Source organism: Macaca mulatta, chromosome 6, assembly GCF_049350105.2.
Source record: "Macaca mulatta isolate MMU2019108-1 chromosome 6, T2T-MMU8v2.0, whole genome shotgun sequence".
NCBI classification, from domain to species: domain Eukaryota; kingdom Metazoa; phylum Chordata; class Mammalia; order Primates; family Cercopithecidae; genus Macaca; species Macaca mulatta.
This window is the reverse complement of record NC_133411.1, coordinates 187,891,259-187,917,207: the sequence shown is the minus strand read 5'-3', so window position 1 is coordinate 187,917,207 and position 25,949 is coordinate 187,891,259. Positions and strand designations below refer to the sequence as shown.

At 54.9% G+C, this 25,949-nt stretch overlaps 1 protein-coding gene and 1 pseudogene across 1 annotated transcript; both read left to right on the top strand.

Annotated features, from left to right (window-relative positions):
- LOC100425559 (F-box/WD repeat-containing protein 2-like) overlaps positions 1-5,956 on the top strand; it is a 31,360-nt pseudogene extending 25,404 nt beyond the window's left edge.
- Positions 5,957-10,495: 4,539 nt separating this feature from the next.
- On the top strand, positions 10,496-24,108 carry LOC114675371 (metabotropic glutamate receptor 6). Its single transcript, XM_077937511.1, has 9 exons — positions 10,496-10,999; positions 13,485-13,701; positions 14,008-14,143; positions 14,806-14,960; positions 16,244-16,687; positions 18,617-18,762; positions 18,848-19,471; positions 22,410-22,721; positions 23,778-24,108. Exons 1-9 carry the CDS (start codon positions 10,496-10,498, stop codon positions 23,973-23,975), a joined length of 2,736 nt encoding a protein of 911 aa, XP_077793637.1. The 3' UTR covers positions 23,976-24,108.
- Positions 24,109-25,949: the final 1,841 nt, after the last annotated feature.

Genomic DNA, 25,949 nt, shown 5'->3' with positions numbered 1-25,949 from the left:
TCTCACAGTCTGAAACCAGTTTCACGAGGTAGAAATCAGGGTGTCAGCAGGACTGCCCCCGTCCAGAGGCTCTTGGGGAGACCCATTTCCTTGCCTTTCCCAGGTGTCAGAGCGGCCTTCCTTGGCCCTTTCTGCATCTTCAAAGCCTACATGTAGCATCTTTGCATCACTCCCTGCTGCCATCTTCATGGCACCTTCTCTTATTCATAAGGGTGCTACAATTACATGGGGCCCAAGTGACAATTCAGGTCTTACAACCTTAATGTGATCACATCTATAACGTCCCCTTTGCTATATAAGGTAGTCTTCACAGGTTCTGGGAATTAGAACTTGGACAGAAGCAAGGGTATCATTCAGCCTACACATGGCCCTTTAGGAAAAGGTTTTCTTGGCTGGGCATGGTGGCTTATGCCTGTAATCCCAGCACTTTGGGAGGCTAAGGTGGAAGGACTGCTTGAGCCCAGGAGGTGGAAGCTGCAGTGAGCCATGATTGGGCCACTGCACCATTGCACTCCAGCCTGGGTGACAGTGAAACCCTGTCAAAAAAAAGAAAAAAAATGTCAAAAAGAAAAGTTTTCTGAGCCATGTTCTGAGTAGATGTTCACTGCATATCTGGGATAACTTTGAGATTTATTCTATGGCCTTGTTGTATAGCACTTTGATTTCTCTAATTTTGAAGAAAACTTGTGTTCTGGTTAAAGATTTTCCTATTTAAAAAACAAAACAGGCCAGGTGCGGTGGATCACGCCTGTAATCCCAGCACTTTGGGAGGCCGAGGCGGGCGGATCACGAGATCAGGAGATGGAGACCATCCTGGCTAACAGGGTGAAATCCCGTCTCTACTAAAAATACAAAAAATTAGCTGGGTGAGGTGGCGGGCTCCTGTAGTCCCAGCTACTCGGCAGGCTGAGGCAGGAGAATGGCTTGAACCCGGGAGGCGGAGCTTGCAGTGAGCCAAGATTGCACCACTGCACTGCAGCCTGGGAGAGAGCAAGACTCCGTCTTAAAAATAAATAAATAAATTAATTAAATTAAATTAAATTAAAAATAAAAAAATAAAGAAATAAAAAGTAAAGCAATATCCCCTAACTAATGGGTTCCTTAAAAATGAAGTTTCTCAAATATATTTCATGCTTGAAATCCCTCATTGCCCTGTGGAAAGGCAGCTTAAATAAAACACAACCTTTATAAACCAGTCTCTGGTGCATTTAAACATTTCTGTTTCAAAACGGAGGCAGTTCCTCCATTATCAAAACTGTGAGCCCAAAAGGTGGTGTTCATATTGAACTTCAAGTCAATGCCAGTTACAATCAATAAAAACCCTAGGGACTGGTATCATGAAAGCGGATGAATTCTAAACCCCGATATGATGAGTCAATTCCTTTGGAAAGCTGTTTGGGCCTTTCACTTAGGGTAAGATTCAGATTTGATCAAATTACTTTATAATTTTCCTTTTGAAAATACTCCTTCATTTATATAATGCCATAAGCAGGCAAAACTGTACCACAGGTTATTTAGGAATAGATGCTTATTTTATTATGCGTTCCAAATTAACCTACACTTGATGCATTTCATTGTTGTTGTTGTTAGTTTTGAGACAGAGTCTCGCTCTGTCACATGGGCTGAAGTGCAGTGGTGCGATCTTGGCTCACTGCAACCTCCGCCTCCTAGGTTCAAGTGACTCTCTGGCCTCAGCCTCCCAAGTAGCTGGGATTACAGGCATGCACCACCACGTCCGGCTAGTTCTGTAGTTTTAGTAGAGATGGGGTTTCGCCATATTGGTCAGGCTGGTCTCGAACTCCTGACCTCAAGTGATCCACCACATCGGCTTCCCAAAGTGCTGGGATTACAGGCGTGTGCCACGGTTCCTGGCCCGCTTGCTACATTTCTATGTACCACACTCATGTAAGCTGTGAACCACAGCCGGCCCACTGTGAACCACCAGCGTTTTGCAGTAGCTGTTTCCAATTGAACTTTGCATTTCAATAGCTACAGTACTTCGCATTTGGCAGTCAGCTGGGAGGAACATGCCCTGCTTCTTCGGGCTGTTCTATATGGCGGCAGGGTGCACCAGGAGAAACGCTTGGCTCAAGCAGGACTGGAGCAGGCTGAGTTCGCACCCAATGCCTGCGCTTACCTACACTCACCTCAGAACCCCTGTGATGAGTTACTGCTGTCTCAAGGCTAAGGCCTGGCAGCCTTGGGAGGGAACACATCTGCAACATCTTTACATGGCGTAATAGGTGGAATTGTGCCCCCAACAATGCTGAAAAACATTCATGTTAAAGTCCTAACCGCCCCAGGACCTCAGAATATGGTTGTATATAGAGACAGGGTCTTTACAGAGGTACTCAAGTTTAACAGAAGTCACTGGGGTGAACCCTAATCCAATATGACTGGTGTCCTTTAAAGAAGAGGAACTTTGGGGCCAGGCGCGGTGGCTCACAGCTGTAAGCCCAACACTTTGGGAGGCCGAGGCAGGCGGATCACTTGAGGTCTGAAATTCGAGACCAGCCTGGCCAACATGGTGAAACTCTGTCTCTATAAAACCCTGTCTAATACAAAAATTAGCTGGGTGTGGTGGCGCACGCCTGTAGTCCCAGCTACTTGGGAGGCTGATGAAGAGAATGGCTTGAATCCGGGAAGCAGAGGTTGCAGTGAGCCAAGATTGTGCCATTGCACTCCAGCCTAGGCAACAGAGCAAGACTCCATCTCAAAAAAAAAAAAAAAAAAGAGGAACTTTGGGTGGGGTTCAGTGGCTCGTACCTGTAATCCCACTTTGGGATGCCTAGGCAGGAGGATCTCTTGAGGCCAGGGGTTCAAGACCAGCCTGGGCAAGTAGACCTTGTCTCTAGAAAAATTTAAAAAGAGGAAATTTTGGACACAGACAGGTACAGAGAGAAGACGATGTGGAGACAGGAAGAAGACAGACAGGAAGAATCTATACACCAAGGAGAAGGGCCCGGGACACATCCCTCCCTCCCAACCCTCAGAGGGAACCAATGCTGCTGACACCTGATGCTGGACGTCTAGGTTCTGAATCGCAAGACAAAAGATGTCTGTTGTTTAAGCCACCCAGCCTGTGGTACTTTGTTATGGAAATCGTAGCACACTAAAACACAGGGTAAGAAACACCTGTTTCCAGAGGAATTCCAGAACTGGAATTCTCCTAGAACAAAAAACCACATGGCTCAATAGACACAAATTGCAATCTCTGTAACTGTCTCCCTTCCTTTTCTGTCCAGATGACATCTGGACAGAAAATGGATAGAAAGTCTCTATCCACGATATCATCTTTACAGCCTAGTGAGCAACAGCTGGGCTCGGGGAGCCAGGAGCAGCTCCACTAGCCCCACCCACCATGCTGTTGGATGTCTGCATCCTGGGCAGTCTGGTTCCTTACCTCATTGTGCTTCTCCACCCTTCGGTTTCCTCATCTGCAATATGAGGGTAATACTAACACCTACTTCAGCGTGGCATTGTGAGAATTAAGGAGAGGTATATATAGGAGAGCTCTCATCACCTACTGTAATAATTTTATTACTACTCTGTTCCTAACCAGCCTCTTAAGAGAAATATACAAAAGCTTAGACACTAGGATTAGAAACACTGAATTGAGATTGGGTGCGATGGCTCACGCCTGTAATCCCAGCACTTTAGGAGGCCGAGGCAGATGGATCACGAGGTCAGGAGATCAAGACCATCCTGGCTAACATGGTGAAACCTTGTCTCTACTAAAAAAATACAAAAAAAAAAAAAAATGAGCTGGGCGTGGTGGTGGGCACCTGTAGTCCCAGCTACTTGGGAGAATGGCATGAACCTGGGAGGCGGAGCTTGTAGTGAACCAAGATCGCACCACTGCACTCCAGCCTGGGAGACAGAGCCAGACTCTGTCTCAAAAAAACAAAACAAAACAAAAATTGAATTGAAATTGTAAAACACATTTGCCATATCAAGTTTTCCACTTAAAAGATGTGGACACTGATGGCCGGGCGCAGTGGCTCACACCTGTAATCCCAGCACTTTGGGAGGGTAAGGTGGGCGGATCACTAGGTCAGGAGTTTGAGACCAGCCTGGCCAATATGGTGAAACCTGTCTCTACTAAAAATACAAAAATTAGCTGGGCGTGGTGGCATGTGCCTGTAATCCCAGCTACTCAGGAGGCTGAGGCAGGAGAATCTCTTGAACCTGGGAGGCAGAGGTTGCATCACTGCACTCCAGCCTGGGTGACAGAGCGAGACTCTGTCTCATAAAAAAAAAAAAAAATGTGGACACTGAGGCTAAATAAAAGTACAAAGACTTGCTCAAGGTCACCTTGATAAAAAGTGATGGGGCCAAGATTTAGACCTGGGCTCTGTAGCCCTGAGTGTGCACTGAACCACCAATCCGCAGTTCTACTGGGTGCCCTTTGCTCTTTCCCCCGGATGCCTCAGGCCCAGTCAGAGGGCTATGGAGGGAGTTGTGTCCCCCACATTCTTCCGTGGAAGCCCTGCTGTCAATGTAAGTGCTGTGAAAGCAGGGCTGTAACAGGTGATTAGGTTAGATGAGTCACTAGGGTGGAGCCCTAATCTGATAGGACTGGTGGCCTCAGGAGCAGAGGACAAGAGGACTCTCTCTCCTCCTGCACGCATCAAGAAAAAGCCACATGAGGATGCAAGGAGAAGAGGATGGTCTGCAAGCCAGTGAGAGGCCCGCCCCAGAACCCACCACACCGGCACCCTGATTGCAGACGCCCAGCCTCCGGAGCTGTGGGAAGATAAATCTCTGTTCTGTAACCCTCTGTCCGTGGGGCTTTGTTACAGCAGCCCAGCTGAGGGAAACAGCCACAGGGGCTGCAAAGCTGTGGGATGTGAGCACGGGGCAGTGCGTTTGTGGCATCCAGACCCACACTGTGCAGTGGGGAAGTTCAGTGAACAGAAGCTTGTGACAGGCTCCTTTGACAACACTGTGCTTGCTGGGAACGGAGTTCTGGAACCAGGACCCAGCACTTCCACAGGCACACGCAGGCAGTGTTTAGTGTGGACTACAGTGATATCTTGGTGAGTGGCTCTGCAGCCTTCACTGTGAGAGGATGGACTCTATCCACCGGGGCATGCCTGAGCACACCCACTGGGCACACGGCATGGGTCACCAAGGTAGTTCTGCAGAAGTGCAAAGTCAAGTCTCTCTTGCACGACCCTGAAGACCACATCCTCTTAAGTGCAGGCAAATATGAGATTAAGATTTGGCCAAATGGGAGAGAAATCAGCTGCAAGCCTTAAAGCCATTGTCTTGTCTCCGAGGACAGAAGTATCCGCCTGCAGACAAGACTTCATGGTGATGGCAAATACACTGTCTGTAGTTCAGCACTCGGCCTCTGCCAGCGGGACTCTGCCAACAGTGACGATATTCTCAGGGTCATCACGACTCCTGAGATAGCAAACGTGGCCCTGCTTGACTTTGGAAATATTGTTGTCCTACTGTTTGACGGCTGCCACCTGTACATCACGGACTTGCAGACACAGAGCCTGATCAGTCGCTGGCCTCTTCCAGGGTACAAGAAATCAAAGACAGGCTCAAGCTTCCTGGCAGGTGATGCGTCCTGGCTGAACGGATCGGATGGGCACAATGATGTGGGCTTGGTCTTTGCCACCAGTATTCCTGACCACAGTATTCACCCGGTGTGGAAGGAACACAGCTGACACCATGAGCCACCACCACGGACTGACTTTGGGTGCCAGGGCCGTGGGTTTTGGGTACAACCTCTAAGGCAGCTGACTGCTTGGACCAAAGTTCTCACCTAATGGTATCACTCAGTGCACATCATTTATCTGTGTTTGCTGGGAGGCCAGGGCTTGGGGTGGGGGAGAGCGTGTTTTATTGACACACATGTAGCATGTTAATGGGTACAGCATGGACTTCATTTGTACTTAGTTATGTTGGTGATTGTAAAAGGATCCATTTCGGGTCATCTTTCTTGGTGGAATACTGGTTTTATACAAAGAAAGTTAAATGATTTGTTAATCTGCCAGTTGATTGCCTGTGAAATCACATTGTCTGTTATTAAAGCTTTTCATCATAAAAAAAAAAAACTGAGGCCGGGCGCGGTGGCTCAAGCCTGTAATCCCAGCACTTTGGGAGGCCGAGACGGGCGGATCACTAGGTCAGGAGATCGAGACCATCCTGGCTAACACGGTGAAACCCCGTCTCTACTAAAAAAATACAAAAAACTAGCTGGGCGAGGTGGCGGGCGCCTGTAGTCCCAGCTACTCAGGAGGCTGAGACAGGAGAATGGCCCGAACCCGGGAGGCGGAGCTTGCAGTGAGCTGAGATCCGGCCACTGCACTCCAGCCTGGGCGACAGAGCGAGACTCCGTCTCAAAAAAAAAAAAAAAACTCTGTTCTTTGACCCTCTGTCTGTGGGACTTTGCCATGGCAGCCCAGCGGAGGAAAACAGTCCCAGGGTCAGGGAACAACAGGACTTCTTCTCCGGGCAACCTTTTAAATGAAGTCCTGCACATTTTGTAAAAATTCTGTGCTACTTCATCGAGCCTGAGCAGCTGTATCAGGATGCTGTAAAAGGGCCCTATGGCCTGTGGGTGGGTGACCCCAGCAGGCATTCTCCCTGACCAGGGAGGCTGGAAAGGTGACTGCTTGTCCTGGTACAGCTCTGAGGGGGTCTGGCAATGTCTCTTCATCCAGACCCTGTTCCCTTTCTTCATCCTTGAAGTTCTAGCCAGGCTGCTCTTTCTTTGGGGGGAGATGGTGGGGGGCGGGGCAGGGATAGGGTCTCACTCTGTTGCCCAGGCTGGAGTGCAGTGGCACAATCCTAACTCACTGCATCCTTGACCTTCTGGGCTCAGGGGATCCTCCCACCTCAGCCTCCCGAGTAGCTAGAACCACAGGCGTGCACCACCATGCCTGGTTAATTTTTGTATTTTTTTGTAGAGGCGGGATCTTCTTTTCTTTTTGAGACAGAGTCTCGCTCTGTTGGCCAGGCTGGAGTGCAGTGGCCGGATCTCAGCTCATTGCAAGCTCCGCCTCCCGGATTTACGCCATTCTCCTGCCTCAGCCTCCCGAGTAGCTGGGACTACAGGCGCCGCCACCACCTCGCCCGGCTAGTTTTTTGTATTTTTTAGTAGAGACGGGGTTTCACCGTGTTAGCCAGGATGGTCTCGATCTCCTGACCTCGTGATCCGCCGAGACGGGATCTTGCTATCTTGCTCAGGCTGGTCTCAAACTCCTGGGCTCAAGCGATCCTCCCGCCTCAACCTCCCACAGTGCTGGGAGTACAGGCAGGAGCCACTGCGCCTGGCCTGCTTCCTTCTTGGCTGATGGGTCCACCAGCAGCACCAGTCCATGCGGAGGCAGCAGCACCGCTGGTGTTCGTGGCTGGAAAAGCTGGTCCCAGTGCAATGGATCACGTGGCAGCTGAGCGCTGGAGAGCGCAGTGAGGAGGTCAGGGGCCAACGGAGAAGCCTGCAGGGAGGTGACCCCGGGTCTTGGTGACGGCCGGGGCCCACACGCATGCCCTGCTGCCTGGAGGAGCTCATGGCTCCCCTTGGGGGTGTGAGGGCGCATGAGAGCACAGGCTGGCAGGGCTGAGTGCATTGGGAGGCTTACTTCGCACACACACCCCACGTTGCTCCACACAGGACATTCCGGAAGGGATCAGGTGGCCTTCCCAGGTACAGACCCCAAACTTTTCAACATCCCTGTGCCAGAGTCCATGCTAGGTGCACAGGTTCACCCACAAAACACGCTCCCAACAAAAGACAGGGTGGAATATGTCTAACATCCCAATCCTGGCATCGGAAGCTTTGAGTCCAACCATTAAACAAACCCCAGGAACGTAGAGCTTTAAATTAATTTTGCAGTTAGAATGGTCTGGTTGTTAGATGTGGGGGCTAGTCTGGAGGCTCTACTGAATGGCCTGGCTCTGGGATTAGAAGTGTGGACACAAGATGAAGGCAGCAGCTGGGATTTTAGTTTCCTGTGTGCTTGTCAGTCAACGGCAGCACCTGCTGCTGAATCACAGACACGGTGTGAAGGCTGCACGGGTTTTCTAGGCCACAGGCGTCTGAGCGGTATGGCCATGGGGCTGCCCCAACTCTTTGCCTCTCTTCTCATCTGTGCGAGGTGCACTTTGGCCTTCTGACCCTGCACGGGGCTGAATAAGTTATGGTGAATGTTCCCTCCTTCCTCCATCTTTGTTTCTGGGCCCCTCTGCTGCCTACTCTCCTTCTTCTCCTCTAACTCCTCGGCCACCCCCTCCCAGTCTCCTTACTTCTGCTCAGACTCTCATGCTGGGGTTCCTGGGGCTCCATCCTCACTGTCTGTCCACACTCTCAGCCCCAGTGAGCTCCTGCGTCCTACCTCTTTAAACACCACCACGGTGATCCCACCTCAGCTTTCTCTCCCACCCTGGCCTCTTCCCTCAACTCCAGGCTCATGAATCATGAAGCCTCTGCTTTCCTGCGTCCAAACCCGAACTCTTGGCTTCTGCCCTCCTTGACCTGCTCAGCTCTGTCTCTGGTTCTCATATTCTCAGGGAATGCCCCAGCAGCAATGCCGTTCTCCACGCCTCCAAGAGCCCAATCTCCATCAGCCTAAAATCCTGCCACCCCCCTCCCCTTCTCCTCCAGCCCCCTGCTCACAGGTGTGTGCGCCTCCCTCCTACAGGTGAGGACCCCCTGCCAGTCCCCCAGCTGCTGCCCCCGCTTCCTGATGGTCTGTCCTCCAGGCAGGGGCAGTGGCTGCCTTGGTCACGCCAAGCAGGAGGCTGCTGAGTGCTGGGAGCCGTCAGGCTCATCCTGAACAGGGAAGGGCCCATCCACCTCCCAAACCCAGTTTACGCCGTCCTTTGCAATGTCAGGCTCAGGGCCTGGCACCAGCTAAGCTCCCCACCCTTCCCACTGTTAAATGGATAGGAGCAGCGCTAGACCCAGCCTGTTGACTCTGGGCTTCCACCAGGAGACGTGGTTCTGGCCGTAGAAACTATCGGGGCTTGGGAGAGGTGGGGGAAGAGAAAAAGGTGGCATGTTTCTTGCTTGCTCCCTCTGCCAGCCTTGTCCAAATCCCCCCAGCCACCCTAATCCAGCCTGTCTAATGGAACCCAAGCCGGCTCAGGCCCTCGTACGAGGAGCCTGCTAATCCCTGTGGCTAGGAGCTCACCACCTGTCTCCAGGATGCCCTTTGCTCTCTTGGCATCAGAGAGCCAAATCCCGGGCCTCAGCTGGGGGTGGTGATAAAAGCGTCTTTTGGCCAAGCCCCCTCACCTTGGCCTCCACGATGAGGTGGGGAGTTAGGCACAGTGTGCACCACAGCTCCAGTAGCTGCCCCAGACCCAGAGCCCAAGCAGACTTTATATGCAGCCAGAACAACCCCGCGGGGTTCCATCCGCGCATGCAATAGGGGGAGTGGGAGCTGCAAGGAGAGCCGGGCTCTCCCCTCCTTCTGTCCAAGGCCGTGTGGCCTGGTGGTTTCATGCCATTCTGGGTGTGAATCCTGATGCCAGCTGCCTGCCCTTGGGCAAGTCAACTCACTCCTTGAGGGCTGTTTCTCAACTGGACAGTGTTGTAAGTTCGCTAATACTAAAGGCTTCTCCCTCCTGGTCCCTTCTTGCCCCTTGCTCTTCCTCCTCTTGCTCAGGCCCTCCCAGCTCAGGTAGCCCCTGCCCCCTGCAGGGTTTTGCAAGGAGAAAGCTGGGGATATACCTTAGGCAACTGCAGTCAAGAGCACTGGTGGCCAGGACAGAGAGAGAGACAGAAAAGCGGTCAGGGACAGAGAGAGATAACGGCAGGGAGGGACAGGACGGCACGGAGACAGACGAGATTTCCAAGAAGAGGACAGAGGCAGAAAGCCAGGGAGAGACTGAGGAACAGAGACCTAGAAGCAGAAGAGAGAGAGATGGACAGAGACGATGCATCAGACACAGCCCCAGAGAGACAGCCAGAGTCCGAGTCAGACGCAAACCAAAGACAGGAAAACAGGAAACAGACCCAGAGATTAGGAGAGGGAGGGGAAGGAGATGCGGGGAGAGCCAGCACCGCCACCCCCCACACTCAGGAGGGGTCTCCACCCTCGGAGCGGCCCCTCATCCCTCCCTAGAATCCTTAAATCCTCTCTCGCTCGGGGCCTCGGCGGCATCTGTCACAGACTTGTCCTGAACCCACAGCGGCTGGCGCAGGTGACTGGCTGGGTAGGGAGCCTGGGTGTGCGCGGGGAATGGACCCCGAGGAAGAAGGACCAGGCTGTCGGGAAGTGGCAGGGTTGGAGGGGTGGAGGCAGTGGTCGGGCGGGACCCCGGGCGATACGGTTCAGCGCCTTTAAGAGAGAGCCGGAGGCCTGGGCAGGCCGGCTGAGCTACCTCCCCAGAGCCAAAGTGGAAGGCGCGCCCCGAGCGCCTTCTCCCCAGGACCCCGTGTCCCTCCCCGCGCCCCGGGCCCGCGCTCTCCCTCCCCAGCCCTCAGAGCGTTCCCGCCCCTCTGTCTCCCCGCAGCCCGCTAGACCAGGCGATGGCGCGGCCCGGGAGAGCCCGGGAGCCGCTGCTCGTGGCGCTGCTGCCGCTGGCGTGGTTGGCGCAGGCGGGCCTGGCGCGCGCCGCGGGCTCTGTGCGGCTGGCGGGCGGCCTGACGCTGGGCGGCCTGTTCCCGGTGCACGCGCGGGGCGCGGCGGGCCGGGCGTGCGGGCCGCTGAAGAAGGAGCAGGGCGTGCACCGGCTGGAGGCCATGCTGTACGCGCTGGACCGCGTGAACGCCGACCCCGAGCTGCTGCCCGGCGTGCGCCTGGGCGCGCGGCTGCTGGACACCTGCTCGCGGGACACCTACGCGCTGGAGCAGGCGCTGAGCTTCGTGCAGGCGCTGATCCGCGGCCGCGGCGACGGCGACGAGGTGGGCTTGCGCTGCCCGGGAGGCGTCCCTCCGCTGCGCACCGCGCCCCCCGAGCGCGTCGTGGCCGTCGTGGGCGCCTCGGCCAGCTCCGTCTCCATCATGGTCGCCAACGTGCTGCGCCTGTTTGCGGTGAGGGCCGCGGGGCCGGGCTGGGTGTGCAGCGTGTCTCCCGTCCTCGCCCTGGGGTGGCCCAAGTCTCATTCCTTTCCTTCTTCTGGAAGAGTCTCCGTTTTAATCACTTGAGTTCACACAGCGTCAAAGAAGTCCTGGGGGCCCGACGCAGGCCTGAGTAGGATCCACCCGACCACTCCAGCCGCCCTTGTCTACCCGGCCCCGCAAGGGCGCCCCTTCCCGGGCAGGTGCCACCTACGCCTCTGGCCGGTTGGCTGCGGAGGGCGGCCTGACTTCAGTCCCCATTTGCCAGCCTGCCCTTGTTCTGGGCACACCCCCTCCACCCACACAAGGTGCTCCTGCCCCCTCGCCCTGCGGAGCTTTATTTGGAGCCTGGGCCCTTCTTCCAGAGCAACTGGGACGTGTCCCGGGGCTGCTGTTGGGGGTGGATAGGCCCGAAAGGTCTGGACCTTCTCTTTTTTCATCATTTAAGTTTATTTTCAAAACGTCTGCCTTGAACCCTCCCTCAAGGGGCGTCTGAGAGCAGGGTGGGGCGTTCCCTTGTGACCGCTGGTCTCCTGCCCCCCGCCCTGTGTAGGTCCCCGGGCTGGCCCTGCACTGTCCTCAAAGGTAGGGAACTGTCCTGTGAGGGCAGCGTGTTCCTTGCAGTCCTAGGGGCCAGCAGAGTCGGGATTAGGGGGCTTTGGCATACAGGTTTGGGGGTTTTGTGGGACAGTTTTTCTGGGGTTCTGTGGCGGGAGGGGCCTGTATGCCTCCGGCTGCCTGTGAAGGAGGAAGGCCTAGCTTCCATCTGCCCAGGGGAGGAACTTCTCTTTCCCCAGAGCTTCTCTCTCCCCGGAGCAGCGTCTGTGTTTGCTCCAGGCGTGCGGGGCCGCCCCGCTCCGCATCGTCTGCGCACATGGAAGCGCCCATCCCCGTTTCCTCGGATTGGCAGTGTTGATATGTCACCTCCACGCTGGCACCAGACTGGCCGCCCCGGGGTTTTTCACCCGCCTGTGTGTGGCCCCGGCCCTGCCTAGAGTTCTAGTTTCTGTCTCTGTCCTCTAGGTCGAATGCAGAGATCCCAGACCCCAAGGTCTTCAGGGGCCCAGCTGGGTATTCAGGCGGGCAGGACTCTGTGAACCCAGGGCCCGCTGCTGCTGGCTCAGCCCAGACTGAGGTTGTGCTGCCCGGCTAGAAATGCAAACATTAATAAAAACTGTGCAACACACAGCCACAGGCAAGATGCTGCAATTCCGGGTCTAAAGGAAATACATTCATTTCCCAGCCACATCACCGAGCTGGCAGGCATTTTAAATTAACTTCCCTCAGGAGGTCCAGGGGGCATGGGAAGGTTGTTCCCAAACTCAAGTGTCCGGGAGGGCTTGAGGACCACAGCATTATTCACAGAGCTGTGGCCACTGGGCCTTTCTTGTCTCCTGTACTCCTCAGTTCTCTCTCTCTCTCTCTTTCTCCTTCTTGTTTCTCTCCACCCGCACCTTCCCTCTTTCTCTCTCCCTGCCACTCCCGGCTTCCTTTTCATGCTGTCTGTATACTTTCTATCCTGCTTCAAACAACCCTGGAGCAGTCCCCCTCCCTCCTTCCCAAAATTCTCCTCTCTGGCCTTCACACCAGCTCCTGCTGTAGCCTCTCTTTACCCTGGAGCCCTGGAGCCCCCTCTTGGCAGCCTTCTCAGCCCTGTGCCTCCACCTCCACACTCCCCGGTCAGTTCAGCCTCTGATCTCTGCTGTTAATCACTGTAAGGCATGCAGAGAAACCCAGTTTCCAACAAACGCCATTCTAGGCCAGACACTGCTTTAAATCAAACACCCCCTGGTGCTTCCCTGTCTTCCCTAATCCCTGCTAGGGCTGTCCACCCCTGCAGACCATCCCTTGGTGTGAATCAAGAAACGGTGCTTTCCCCTGGGGCCGACTGGGACAGGCAGATGCAGCTGGATGGGCTGCAGGCCCTCTGCTGGGGGGCTCTTGTTCAGGACACAGCTTGTGCCAGTATACGTGGCGGTCCTGCCCTCTCCCCTAGTCCGGCATACCTCCCACATGCACAACATTCACAGAGTTCTCAGGCCCACTCACAAAACGCAGACCTCGCCCACAGCTTCTAGCCTTTCCAGGTGGCTGCTCCAGCTGGCCCCAGGTCCCCACCCCAAGCCTTCTGTGCCCCATCTGTGTCCCAGGTCCCAGCCCCACACCTTCTGTGCCCCGTCCGTTCCTGAGCCCCCCTTGCCCTCCCTCTCTCAAGTTACTGACCTCCGTCCCCAGCCCGGCTGTCCCATTCCTGAGCCCCCCTTGCCCTCCCTCTCTCGAGTTACTGACCTCTGTCCACAGCCCGGCTGTCCCGTTCCTGAGCCCCCCTTGCCCTCCCTCTCTCGAGTTACTGACCTCCGTCCCCAGCCCGGCTGTCCCGTTCCTGAGCCCCCCTTGCCCTCCCTCTCTCGAGTTACTGACCTCCGTCCACAGCCCGGCTGTCCTTCCCGCCCTCCAGATACCGCAGATCAGCTACGCCTCCACAGCCCCGGAGCTCAGCGACTCCACGCGCTATGATTTCTTCTCTCGGGTGGTGCCGCCCGACTCCTACCAGGCCCAGGCCATGGTGGACATCGTGAGGGCTCTGGGATGGAACTATGTGTCCACGCTGGCCTCTGAGGGCAACTATGGCGAGAGCGGGGTTGAGGCCTTCGTTCAGATCTCCCGAGAGGCTGGTGAGCTGGGGGCTCCGAGGCACCAAGGAGTCTCCATAGTGTGGGCCTGGGGCCCTCGGGTGGGGCAGAAGCAGAAAGATGGGGGGCCCGGGTCCGTGGTGGGTCGAGGTTGCCTGGCTGGTGCTCCATGTGGGCAGGCCTCTTTCTTTTGGACGACTCAGCCCTGCCTCAGGCTTGGCGGAGGGTGCAGGCCAGATCTCACCCCTGCAGATCCTTCAGTCAGGCTACACAGTCCTATGTAGCAGGGGCCAGGTGGGTGTGTGGGTGGGTGTGACAGAAGCTGACTTTGGCACCCCCAACACCCAGGGGGGGTCTGTATTGCCCAGTCTATCAAGATTCCCAGGGAACCGAAGCCGGGAGAGTTCAACAAGGTCATCAGGAGACTCATGGAGACACCCAATGCCCGGGGCATCATCATCTTTGCCAATGAGGATGACATCAGGTGGGACAGTGGCACAATCACTGGGCTCCTGGGGCTCTCCCTGAGGGTCCCACCCCTCCTCTTGCACATCACCACCTTACACACCCTCCCAGCCTCCCTTTCCCCTGCTCCCCACACCCCCCACCTTCCCTGCTGCCGCCTCTGATTCTGGTGCCCCCAGCGGCAAAGCAGCCTGGTCCGGGGAGATGCCACAAGCCCAGACTGAATAGCGCACAGAACATGTGTCTGTGTTTACAGCTCCCGGGGTGTGGGGAGGGACCTGTGGGCAGACCCCAGTGCAGAAAAGGAGCTGTCAGGGAAGGAGCCCAGGGTCCACACAGAGGCTGCAGGCCCCAGCCCGAGTTCATCTCCAGCCTACGAGGCTGGGCGTGACGCTGGTGGAGGCATGTGGGGAGGGGGTGGCTTCGAACTGGATTTTTCCCCAAGGAGCCCCTCTGAGCCCCCTGTACAGTGGGTTACAGTGGGCAGAGCAGGTGGGCAGACCTAGGGTCAGAGGAGAGCCCAGGGAAAGTGCCCCAAATGCCCCAAGCCCCGTTTTTCCTGAGCAACAAGGATCTGGTGAGTGATTGCAGAGCAGGGGAGATGGACAGAGTGGGAAGGAATATGGGCCAAGCTGGAGGAGGCTCCCGGGCCCTCCCTCACCCCAGCCCTGCTCCTCCCAGGCGGGTCCTGGAGGCCGCTCGCCAGGCCAACCTGACCGGCCACTTCCTGTGGGTCGGTTCCGACAGCTGGGGGGCCAAGACCTCGCCCATCTTGAGCCTGGAGGACGTGGCCGTCGGGGCCATCACCATCCTGCCCAAAAGGGCCTCCATCGACGGTGAGTCCAGGGGCGCTGCGGCCCCCACCCCAGCGTCTCCCCAGCACCCCCTCTTGGGGACGATCATTTTCTGCGTCTGTGTAATTGGTGCCATAATCCAGATCCCTTCTCAGCTCCCCGGATCCTATGATTCTGATAATCTGTGGACGCGTCCCTCCGAGCAGTGCCTGACTGGGATGGCGAGCGAGGAAAAGGACACTCCACTCACCGGATGGGGAGAAACTGTTGGTTTTTTGTTTGTTTGTTTGTTTTTGTTTTTTTAATGAGACGGAGTCTCGCTCTGTCACCCGGGCTGGAGTGCAGTGGCCGGATCTCAGCTCACTGCAAGCTCCACCTCCTGAGTTTACGCCATTCTCCTGCCCCAGCCTCCTAGTAGCTGGGACTACAGGCGCCCACCACCTCGCCTGGCTAGTTTTTTGTATTTTTAGTAGAGACGGGGTTTCACCGTGTTAGCCAGGATGGTCTCGATCTCCTGACCTCATGATCTGCCCGTCTCGGCCTCCCAAAGTGCTGGGATTATAGGCGTGAGCCACCGCGCCCGGCCAGTTTTGTTTTCTAATTTAGTGCCTGTGTTTCTAGTGCTGCCAAAGACACTCTAATCTGAGGGTGAGGGTGGGAGGGAGAGAAACCAAGGATATGGGATATACCATCCTGTTGATCAAAGTGATGAGGCCCTTGCACCCCCAGTCCCACCTGTGGATCTGGATGAATCCAGCAGGAACAGATGGTTCCCTTTACAATAGGATTGCTCATTTTCCCCAAGGCCGGACTGAGGACGCCTTGATGTCCCACTTCAGGGCTATTTTTTGAAACACAGACCCTGGAAAGGCTGAGCCCTGGCTGCTGGGGCCTCCCAGTCTTAGGGGGGATATACACCGGCACACCTTTTATTTCAGCTACGATGCATTTGGGCGCAGGTGGCAGCCTGGACTGAGAGTGGTTTTAGCGATGAAGGCATCTCCTCACAAGACACAGGGTCTGAGAGGTGGCGACTTTAGGTGTGGGGCAGTGAGTGAATGATGCTCTCAAAGCCCTGGGCTCTGTCCATTCTTTTATTCCACCAAAAGAAGGAGCAGGGATAAAAGTCTTTCAAATGGTGAGGCTCTGAGTTTGCATCAGCATGTAAAGGCTGCCCTGGAACCTCCAGTTGGCTCTGAGTCCACCAATCAGAACTTGGTCACCTGGCCACTCCTAGCTGAAAAGTGAGCAAGTGGCAGAGAGACACAGGAGAAACACAGCTGGCTCAGGTCAGCGCCACCCTCCCCCTCCTTCCGTCTCTGTAGGATTCGACCAGTACTTCATGACTCGATCCCTGGAGAACAACCGCAGGAACATCTGGTTTGCCGAGTTCTGGGAAGAGAATTTTAACTGCAAACTGACCGGCTCAGGTACCCAGGCAGATGATTCCACCCGCAAATGCACAGGTGAGAGCTGCCCAGGGTGGGGAGGCTGGGGAGGGGGAAGGTGGGAGGCCAGGTTGGGTGCATGGCGGCCGGGCACACTTTCTCTGGGCATCCCTAGGACAGGCGAGGAACGCATCGGCCGGGACTCCACCTACGAGCAGGAGGGCAAGGTGCAGTTCGTGATTGATGCAGTGTACGCCATTGCCCATGCCCTCCACAGCATGCACCAGGCGCTCTGCCCTGGGCACACAGGCCTGTGCCCGGCGATGGAACCCACCGATGGGCGGACGCTCCTGCAGTATATTCGAGCTGTCCGCTTCAATGGTGAGTGGGTGCCTGCACCCCTGCAGCAGTGAAGGGCAGCTTGGGGGCTGGATTTGTCTGTGAGGCCTGGGATGACCTCAGGGTAGAAGGGCTGGGAGAGGCTGAGTGGTCTAATGGGGGCACCTGGGGCTGAGTGCCAAAGACGTGAGACAAGTTCCGGTCCCCACGTTTTAACACCTGCTCCCTCCCCAGGCTTCAATGTTCCCTGCGCTGGTTTGCACCGTTGAGATGCTGGGGAGCTTCTCTGATCCCTTCTGCCAGGAACCCTCAGTGGGTCACACCACACTCCCCTCCACTGCGCAGAGCTTGAGGGTGTCGACCCTGGGGGCGCACATGGGGCTTTTACGCAGGGACATGCCACCCACTCAGTCATGTACTAGGCACAAGCGTGGGTCTGACCTGTGCCTTGGCCCCAGGCTTGGTGTGTGGTCAGGGCTCAAAATTGTGTCTTTTGAGAAGACCCCAGTGGACTCAAGCTGTGTCCACGATTTGTGGAGAGATGACTTTCTGTTCAATCACTATCCTTTACACAGTTCTAAACTCCACTCTTCACTAAGCACTCACTCACCACCTTCTCTCCCCCATGCTCTCTGCTAATCAAGTCAACTTAACATGACCCCAGCGCAGCTCTGCAGGCGAGTGGAGCAAGCTCGTAAGAAAAATAGAGCTCATTGTTCAAGTCATTCCAATTTCATACTGTCACTCAGACCTCTCTCCATGTCGGAACTCATCCCCTAGCCTGGACCGTGAAATCTTTTTCATTTTTAATTGTGATAAAATGCACATAATATAAAATGTACCACCTTAACCATGTTTAAGTGTAGAGTTCAGTGATATTAAATACATTCAGGCTGGGCGCAGTGGCTCACGCCTGTAATCCCAGCACTTTGGGAGGCCAAGGCAGGTGGATCACTCGAGGTCAGGAGTTCGAGACCAGCCTGGCCAACGTGGTGAAACCCCGTCTCTATTAAAAATACAAAAATTAGCTAGGCATGGTGGCGAGTGCCTGTAATCCACGCTACTCGGGGAGGCTGAGACAGGAGAATCGCTTGAACCCAGGAGGCAGAGGTTGCAGTGAGCTGGGATTGTGCCACTGCACTCCAGCCTGGGCAACAGAATGAGACTGTCTCAAAAAAATAAATAAATAAATAAAAATAAATTCACAATGTTATGCAACCATCACCACCATCTATCCCCAGAACTCTTCATCTATGAAACCATAACTCTGTGCACATTAAACACTTCCCCATGCCCTCCTCCCGCCAGCACCTGCAACCACCGTTCCACTGCTCCTCTCTATGAATTGTGTGTCCTCAGTACCTCCTGCGGTGGAATCAGACAGTGTTTGCCCGTGTGTGACTGGCTTGTTTCACTGAGCATCATGTCCTCAAGGTCCATCTATTTTATAGCATGGGTCAGAACTGCCTTCATCTTGAAGGCTGAATCGCATCCCATCGTAGGAATGGCCCCATCATGCTCGTCCATTCTCTGTCAGTGGACCCTCGGGTTGCTCTCATCTTGTGGCTATGCCAATAATGCTGCTGTGAACACGGCTGTACAAGTATTTCTTTGCCGCCCTGCTTTCTAGTCTTTTGGGTACCTACCCAGGAGTGGAATTGCTGGGTCGTGTGTTTAATTTTTTGAGGAGCCTCCACACCGTTTTCTGCAGCGGCTGCAGCCTTTTCCCATCCACCGTGCACAAGGGTTCCGACTTCTCCGCACGCTCAACACACTTGTTATTTTCTGGTTCTTGGATAGAAGCCATCCCAATGGGTGAAGGGGGATTTCCCTGCGGCTTGGATTTGCACGTCCCTCATGAGCAGTGATGCTTGTTAAGCGCTTCCTTTCTCCTGCTGGTCCCTGGGGCCTCCCCGGGAGACAGCTCTGTTGGGCTGGAGGACCAGCAAGGATGACGGGCTCTCTCCCCAGGCAGCGCAGGAACCCCCGTGATGTTCAACGAAAACGGAGATGCGCCCGGGCGGTACGACATCTTCCAGTACCAGGCCACCAACGGCAGTGCCAGCAGTGGCGGGTACCAGGCGGTGGGCCAGTGGGCAGAGACCCTCAGACTGGATGTGAGTGTGCAGACCAAGCCCCGGGTGGGCATGGGCCCAGGATCCCGGAGGCAGAGGCCCCCAGCCTGTGTTTTGTGCGTCCCAGGTGGAGGCCCTGCAGTGGTCTGGCGACCCCCACGAGGTGCCCTCATCTCTGTGCAGCCTCCCCTGTGGGCCGGGGGAGCGGAAGAAGATGGTGAAGGGCGTCCCCTGCTGTTGGCACTGTGAGGCCTGTGACGGGTACCGCTTCCAGGTGGACGAGTTCACGTGCGAGGCCTGTCCTGGGGACATGAGGCCGACGCCCAACCACACCGGCTGCCGCCCCACGCCTGTGGTGCGCCTGAGCTGGTCCTCCCCCTGGGCAGCCCTGCCGCTCCTCCTGGCCGTGCTGGGCATCATGGCCACTACCACAGTGGTGGCCACCTTCATGCGACACAACAACACGCCCATTGTCCGGGCCTCGGGCCGAGAGCTCAGCTACGTCCTCCTCACCGGCATCTTCCTCATCTACGCCATCACCTTCCTCATGGTGGCTGAGCCTGGGGCCGTGGTCTGTGCCACCCGCAGGCTCTTCCTGGGCCTAGGCACGACCCTCAGCTACTCTGCCCTGCTCACCAAGACCAACCGTATCTACCGCATCTTTGAGCAGGGCAAGCGCTCGGTCACACCCCCTCCCTTCATCAGCCCCACCTCGCAGCTGGCCATCACCTTCAGCCTCACCTCCCTGCAGGTGGGTCCGGAGGCTCCCAAGGGCCAGGGCATGGGGGGGACTGTCCACAAATTAACAAAGCAGAAAAGGCCAGGCACAGTGGCTCACGCCTGTAATCCCCGCACCTTGGGAGGCGGAGGTGGGTGGATCACCTGAGTCCAGGAGTTTGAGACCAGCCTGGGCAACATGGCATGATCCTGTCTCTACAAAAAAATATGAAAATTAGCCAGGCATGGTGGTGCATGCCTGTAGTCCTAACTACTTGGGAGGCTGAGATAGGAGGATCGCTTTAGCCGGAGAGTTGAAGGTTGCTGTGAGCTGAGATTGCACCACTGCAGTCCAGCTTGGGTGTCAGAGTGAGACCCTGTCTCAAAACAAAAAGAGAAATGCTGTTTTTAGAGTCACTCTTTTCTGTTTTAGTTCCTGTGGGGCTTGCTTGCTTGCTTGCTTGCTTTCTTGCTTGCTTGCTTTCTTTCTTTCTTTCTTTCTTTCTTTCTTTCTTTCTTTCTTTTTTTTTTTTTGAGACAGCATCTCACTCTGTTGCCCAGGCTGGAGTGCAGCGGCTCAATCTCTGCTCACTACAAGCTCCGCCTCCCGGGTTTACACCATTCTCCTGCCTCAGCCTCCCGAGTAGCTGGGACTACAGGTGCCGCCACCGCGCCCGGCTAATTTTTTTGTATTTTTTAGTAGAGACGGGGTTTCACCGTGTTAGCCAGGATGGTCTCGATCTCCTGACCTCGTGACCCACCCACCTCAGCCTCCCAAAGTGCTGGGATTACAGGCGTGAGCCACCGCGACCAGCCATTTTTTTTTTTTTTTTCAAGGCCACAGGAAATGGAGCTCCTCCTGTCCTGTGACAGCAGCTAAGTTAGGGCCGCCAGCTCCCCTGCTGGGTCCCTGAAGGAGAACAGGGCAGTAAGGTGGGGAGTGTGGGCCTCCAAAGACCTTTGTGTACAACAGTGAAGTTATTTTCATAAACCAAACATGCTCTTCCACAGTTTGGCTCACATATGGAAATAGGACGAAGAGCTGTCTGACTGGTTTTCCTGTTTGCACAAGGGAGTGTCTGCTGTCCTGTTCACTGGGGCAATGTGGATAAGAGGCATAGGGTCCAACATTTTACTGTGGAGTGGAGATCGAATCCCACCCAGTGGCCAGTGTTTCGTGCGGTGTTGTGCATTAAAACATGCAGCTCCTTTGGGGGATTCTCCTAAGACAGTAAAGTTATTACAGCCTTGGAGACAACTCTTGGAGTCTGGGACGCCCTGGATGTTTTCTGTGCGAAGGGCACGGGAGACAGATGGCTTGGGGAGGGTGACCTGGTGTGACACTGCAGGGCCAGCTGGATTTCAGGGCCAGGTGGAGGGCGGCCTCAGTGCGAACACCTGCTCACCCATTTGGACACAGCACTGTGCACTCCCAGTGAGCCCCTTCTCTGTTGGTTCCACACACACCACATGCCTCAGGTCATGCAGTTCTCCGTGACTAGGAGGTACTCCCATCTTCTTCCAGATAACAGGGCCTGAGTGTCCCCCTGGTCAGGCCCAGGGTCTCCGTGTGCTGCACATCCTGAGCAGGTACCCTCTACGTCCCGGCCTGAGGTGCTCCGTGCTCCCCCACCCCCAGGTGGAGATGCTCAGACTCCACTGGGGACCCCCAGCTCTCCTCCCCAGCCTCAGTCATTGCCTGCCCCACTTTCCAGATACAACTGATTTTTTAAAAAACACAAGCCTGCAACTGCACTGGGTGTTTTTGCCATGACTACCACATCATGACGAGATGTGAAGTGACATCTCATTGTGGTTTTAATTTGCCTGCACTTAGTACGAGTGCACCGGGCATGGGGCTTTCCTCTCCTGGGCTCAGCCTGTTCCTGTCCTTTGCTCATTTGCTGTTATTTTGCAGGAGTTCGTTCCAGGTGAGGCGTGCTGGCTCGCGCTCAGCTCCACAGGCTGTGGCATCTGTGGGCCATTTTGCTTGTTACCACTGTGCGTCCCTGGACTTGTGTTTTTGTTTCTCATAAGCAACTTTTTTTTTTTTCCTACCTGGAGCCTTGTTCTAGTAGGAACTTCCAAACTTGTTTTGGAAGGTCCTTTGTTCAGAGGTCTGCTGCCTTTGGGAGAAGCACAAAAAGCTGCTTCTTCTGGGTGGGCAGATGACTGCAAAACATCCCTTCCAGCAGGCTCACATGGCCCCGCTCCAGGTGCTCAGCACAGCACTGGCGTGCAGGCTGGATTCCAGATCCCCGCCCCCAATCAGGCGCTCTTGTGCAGTGAACAACCTGCACAAACGTGCAGGGCAGCCCTTCCAGGGTCCTGCCTTTATGCAGGTGGCTTCGTTCCTGTTCCCAGCTTTCCTTGGCTCGAGGTTGTGTTTCCTGTCTTGTGAGGGAATGGTAACTCCACCTCCTCCCTGTGAGGGCCTGCACAGACTCCAGTCCTCCTCAGCATCAGCTCCCATTGCTGCTCCTCCCCACCGAGTGCTCCTTTGTTTCTCTTGCCTGTGACATGCCCTTATTTTGAAGCTCACTACATGTGAGGAGGCTAGAGGGGCGGTGCAAGTCCGGCCTCAGTTCCAGGGCTTCCGGCCTCAGCCGTCTACCTTGAAGGGGCGCAGTAAATGGCATTGGTAATGGCTAGAAAGCAGGAAGAGGACACCAAGCTGCCTCTTATGCACACTGCGCTGATGTTGCCAACATATGCGGCCAGCACAGCCCTTCTCCACGGCTGCCAGGTCACGGGCCTTTGGCTGGGTGGATGGGCCCCTCTTGGGCTGTCCCTTCCTGGGCTGCCATCCCCTCTTCGCCACTGAGTGCTCCTGAGAGGCACCACGAAGAGGGGGACACCCCACTCCATAGGCAGAGCCTCAGGGGCATCCCGACCTGCAGGGGCCTCCATCAGGGCTGCAATGGATTTGTCCCTGGAAGGTACTGTGTCTGATGCAGTGTTGGCTCCTGCAGGTGGTGGGGGTGATAGCATGGCTGGGGGCCCGGCCCCCACACAGCGTGATTGACTATGAGGAGCAGCGCACGGTGGACCCGGAGCAGGCCAGAGGGGTGCTCAAGTGTGACATGTCGGATCTGTCTCTCATCGGCTGCCTGGGCTACAGCCTCCTGCTCATGGTCACGTGCACAGTGTACGCCATCAAGGCCCGCGGCGTGCCCGAGACCTTCAACGAGGCCAAGCCCATCGGCTTCACCATGTACACCACCTGCATCATCTGGCTGGCATTCGTGCCTATCTTCTTTGGCACTGCCCAGTCAGCTGAAAAGGTAATGAGGTTCCCAGGAGGTCGCACTGCCTGTTTCCTGCCTGTCCTGCCAGCTGATTCATTCACGAGCTTAAATGCTTCTTCGCGCTTTTGTTTATCCCGTATCTGGCTGCTTGTTCATTCACTCATTCCCTTCTTACTTTGTTCATTCATTCACTTATCCAGGCTTCTAAGCCCTCTTCTTAACTTCCACTCTTCTTCTTTCTTTTTTTTTTTTTTTTTTATCATTTTCATTTCTTTGAGAGATGTTGCCTCACTTTGTCACCGAGTTAGCTTGTATTTTTTTTTTTAATACAAGTTCTTCATATGCTTTTTTTTTTTTTTTTTTTTTTGAGACAGAGTCTCACTCTGTTACCCAGACTGGAGTGCAGTGGTGTGATCTCAGCTCACTGCAAGCTCCGCCTCCTGGGCCAAGTGATTCTCCTGCCTCAGCCTCCCGAGTAGCTGGGACTACAGGCGCCCGCCACCACACCTGGGCAATTTTTGTATTTTTAATAGAGACAGCGTTTCACCATGTTGGTCAGGTTGGTCTCAAACTCCTGACCTCAGGTGACCCATCTGCCTTGGCCTCCCAAAGTGCTGGGATTACAGATGTGAGCCACTGCACCCGGCTTTCATATGCTTTATAACTGCCAACCCATTAATGTATCAGCCCATTGCTGCATCATTTATTCACATACACAGCAGAACATTTTATGCACCTGTCATTCATTTATTTGCCCATCTGCTTCTCAATTCACTCTCTGCCCATTTATTCATTTGTATGAATTTGAAACATGCCCATTCACTGACATGCTCTGTCTCCCACTTCCCCAGGTGTCTCTCTCTGTTAATAACCCCTCCTCACCCCTCCCTCCTGCCCACACCAGAGCTGCACGGAGGTTGCCAGCGCCTCAGGCGCCGGGGCCTCTGCTTATACTGTTGTCCTGGTCGAAGCGCTCATTCCCAGTTCCCCGACTGAAACAGACTCAGCTCCAGTCTGTGTAGTGAGGACTGTGTGGGGCGGGGCAGGGAGAGCAGGGCTGAGTCCCATCTCGCCCCCTCTTCCATGGCCTAGATCTACATTCAGACAACCACACTAACCGTGTCCTTGAGCCTGAGTGCGTCGGTGTCCCTCGGCATGCTCTACGTACCCAAAACCTATGTCATCCTGTTCCACCCGGAGCAGAATGTGCAGAAGCGAAAGCGGAGCCTCAAGGCCACCTCCACAGTGGCAGCCCCACCCAAGGGCGAGGATGCAGAGGACCACAAGTAGCAGGGCAGGCGGGAACGGGACTGCTCGCTGCCTCTCCTTTCTTCCTCTTGCCTCACGGTGGAAGCTGTACAGAGCCCAGGTCCATGGTGAACAGTCAGAGGCAGGGAGTGTGCGAAGACCACGCGCTGCATCGGTGGGGCTGGCCTTGAGAAGGAACTGGACCCAGCTCTGCCCTGATTCCAGCATGTGAGCTTCATGCTTCCTCACCACAGACCAGACTCGCTAGCCATGGTGGGAAACAGCCACCGAGAAGGTTCTAGCTCTAGAGAGGAACTAAACTTCTTCTCTCATCCAAAGTCCAAAGATGATGATGAAGCCCCGGGCTTTGCCTGGATTGAGGATTTCCTCCCCTCAGTCAAACCCCATAACCTGGGGACTGGGCAGTGTGGAAGAACGTGTAGACCCCAGAATGAAACGTGGGGTTGGAGTGGAGGAGGAGCTGTCTCAGCAAGAGGAGACCTGGGGCTGTGCATCTGGATGGAGGCACGCAGGCCTGGGTAGGATTCCTCTGGCACGGAGGGAGAGACCCTGGGTGAGACCCCTGTGTGCACGGGAAGGGCCTGCAGGGGCGAGGGCGTGAGCTGAGGAATTGGGGTACACCCCCATGAGATTTCCAATGCCATGGACTTTCCTGCTATCCCCCCGGGACTGGGCAAGGTCAGACTTAGAGTATAGCTGTTTTCCTCCCCTGTGTGTACTCCCTTAAATCACCCCCAAACCTTGGCTGGGTACACCTGTAATCCCAGCACTTGGGGAGGCCAAGGCAGGTGGATCACCTGAGGTCAGGAGTTCGAGACCAGCCTGGCCAACAGGGTGAAACCCTGTCTCTACTAAAAATACAAAAATTAGCCAGGCGTGATGGTGGGTGCCTGTAATCCCAGCTGCTCGGGAGGCTGAGGCAGGAGAAACACTTGAACCTGGGAGGTGGAGGTTGCAGTGAGCTGAGACTGTACCACTGTGCTCCAGCCTGGGCAGCAGAGTGAGACTGTCTGTCTCAGAAAAAAAACAAAGACCAAATCCACCCCTGCAAACCTTCAGAAATTCAGATACTTGTGTGTAGTATGAGTGATGCGATACATGTGTGTAGTATGAGTGATGCGATACATGTGTGTAGTATGAGTGATGCGACACATGTGTGTAGTATGATGCGATACATGTGTGTAGTATGATGCGATACATTTGTGCAGTATGAGTGATGCGATACATGTGTGTAGTATGATGCGATACATGTGTGTAGTATGATGCGACGTGTGTAGTATGATGCGACACGTGTGTAGTATGAGTGATGCGATACATGTGTGTAGTATGAGTGATGCGATACATGTGTGTAGTATGAGTCATGCGATACGTGTGTGTAGTATGAGTCATGCGATATGTGTGTGTAGTATGAGTCATGCGATACGTGTGTGTAGTATGAGTCATGCGATACGTGTGTGTAGTATGATGCGATACGTGTGTGTAGTATGAGTGATGCAATACATGTGTGTAGTATGAGTGATGCGATACGTGTGTGTAGTATGAGTGATGTGATACGTGTGTGTAGTATGAGTGATGTGAGAACGAGGAGCAGGGTTGCATTTGTGCTGTGTTCGGGTCGGGGATGGGTTTAGGAGCTCCGGGTTGGGAGCAGTGACAGACAGCCATGTCCGTGGTGAGGGTGAATCCCAGGTGGATGGCTCAAGACAGGGATGGAAACTGTTCATTCCCCGTATGTACTGGGAAGACTCATTTGCAAGCTGAGCACCAGGCCTGGGAGGAAGAGGCTTGGGCTGCAGATGCACACACGTTTGTTTTTCATTGATAGTTTTTACAAAAAGCTTGGCTTAAGTTATGGAATTTTGTGTCCCTGGGAGTAGAATTTAAATTTGTTAAATTGACCACTGTTTAAGATCAGTATACATTTTCTAGTATGTGATGTCTGGAGCTAGTTTTGAGGGTGAACCACTTTATCCCACATACAAACTTTCCCATACA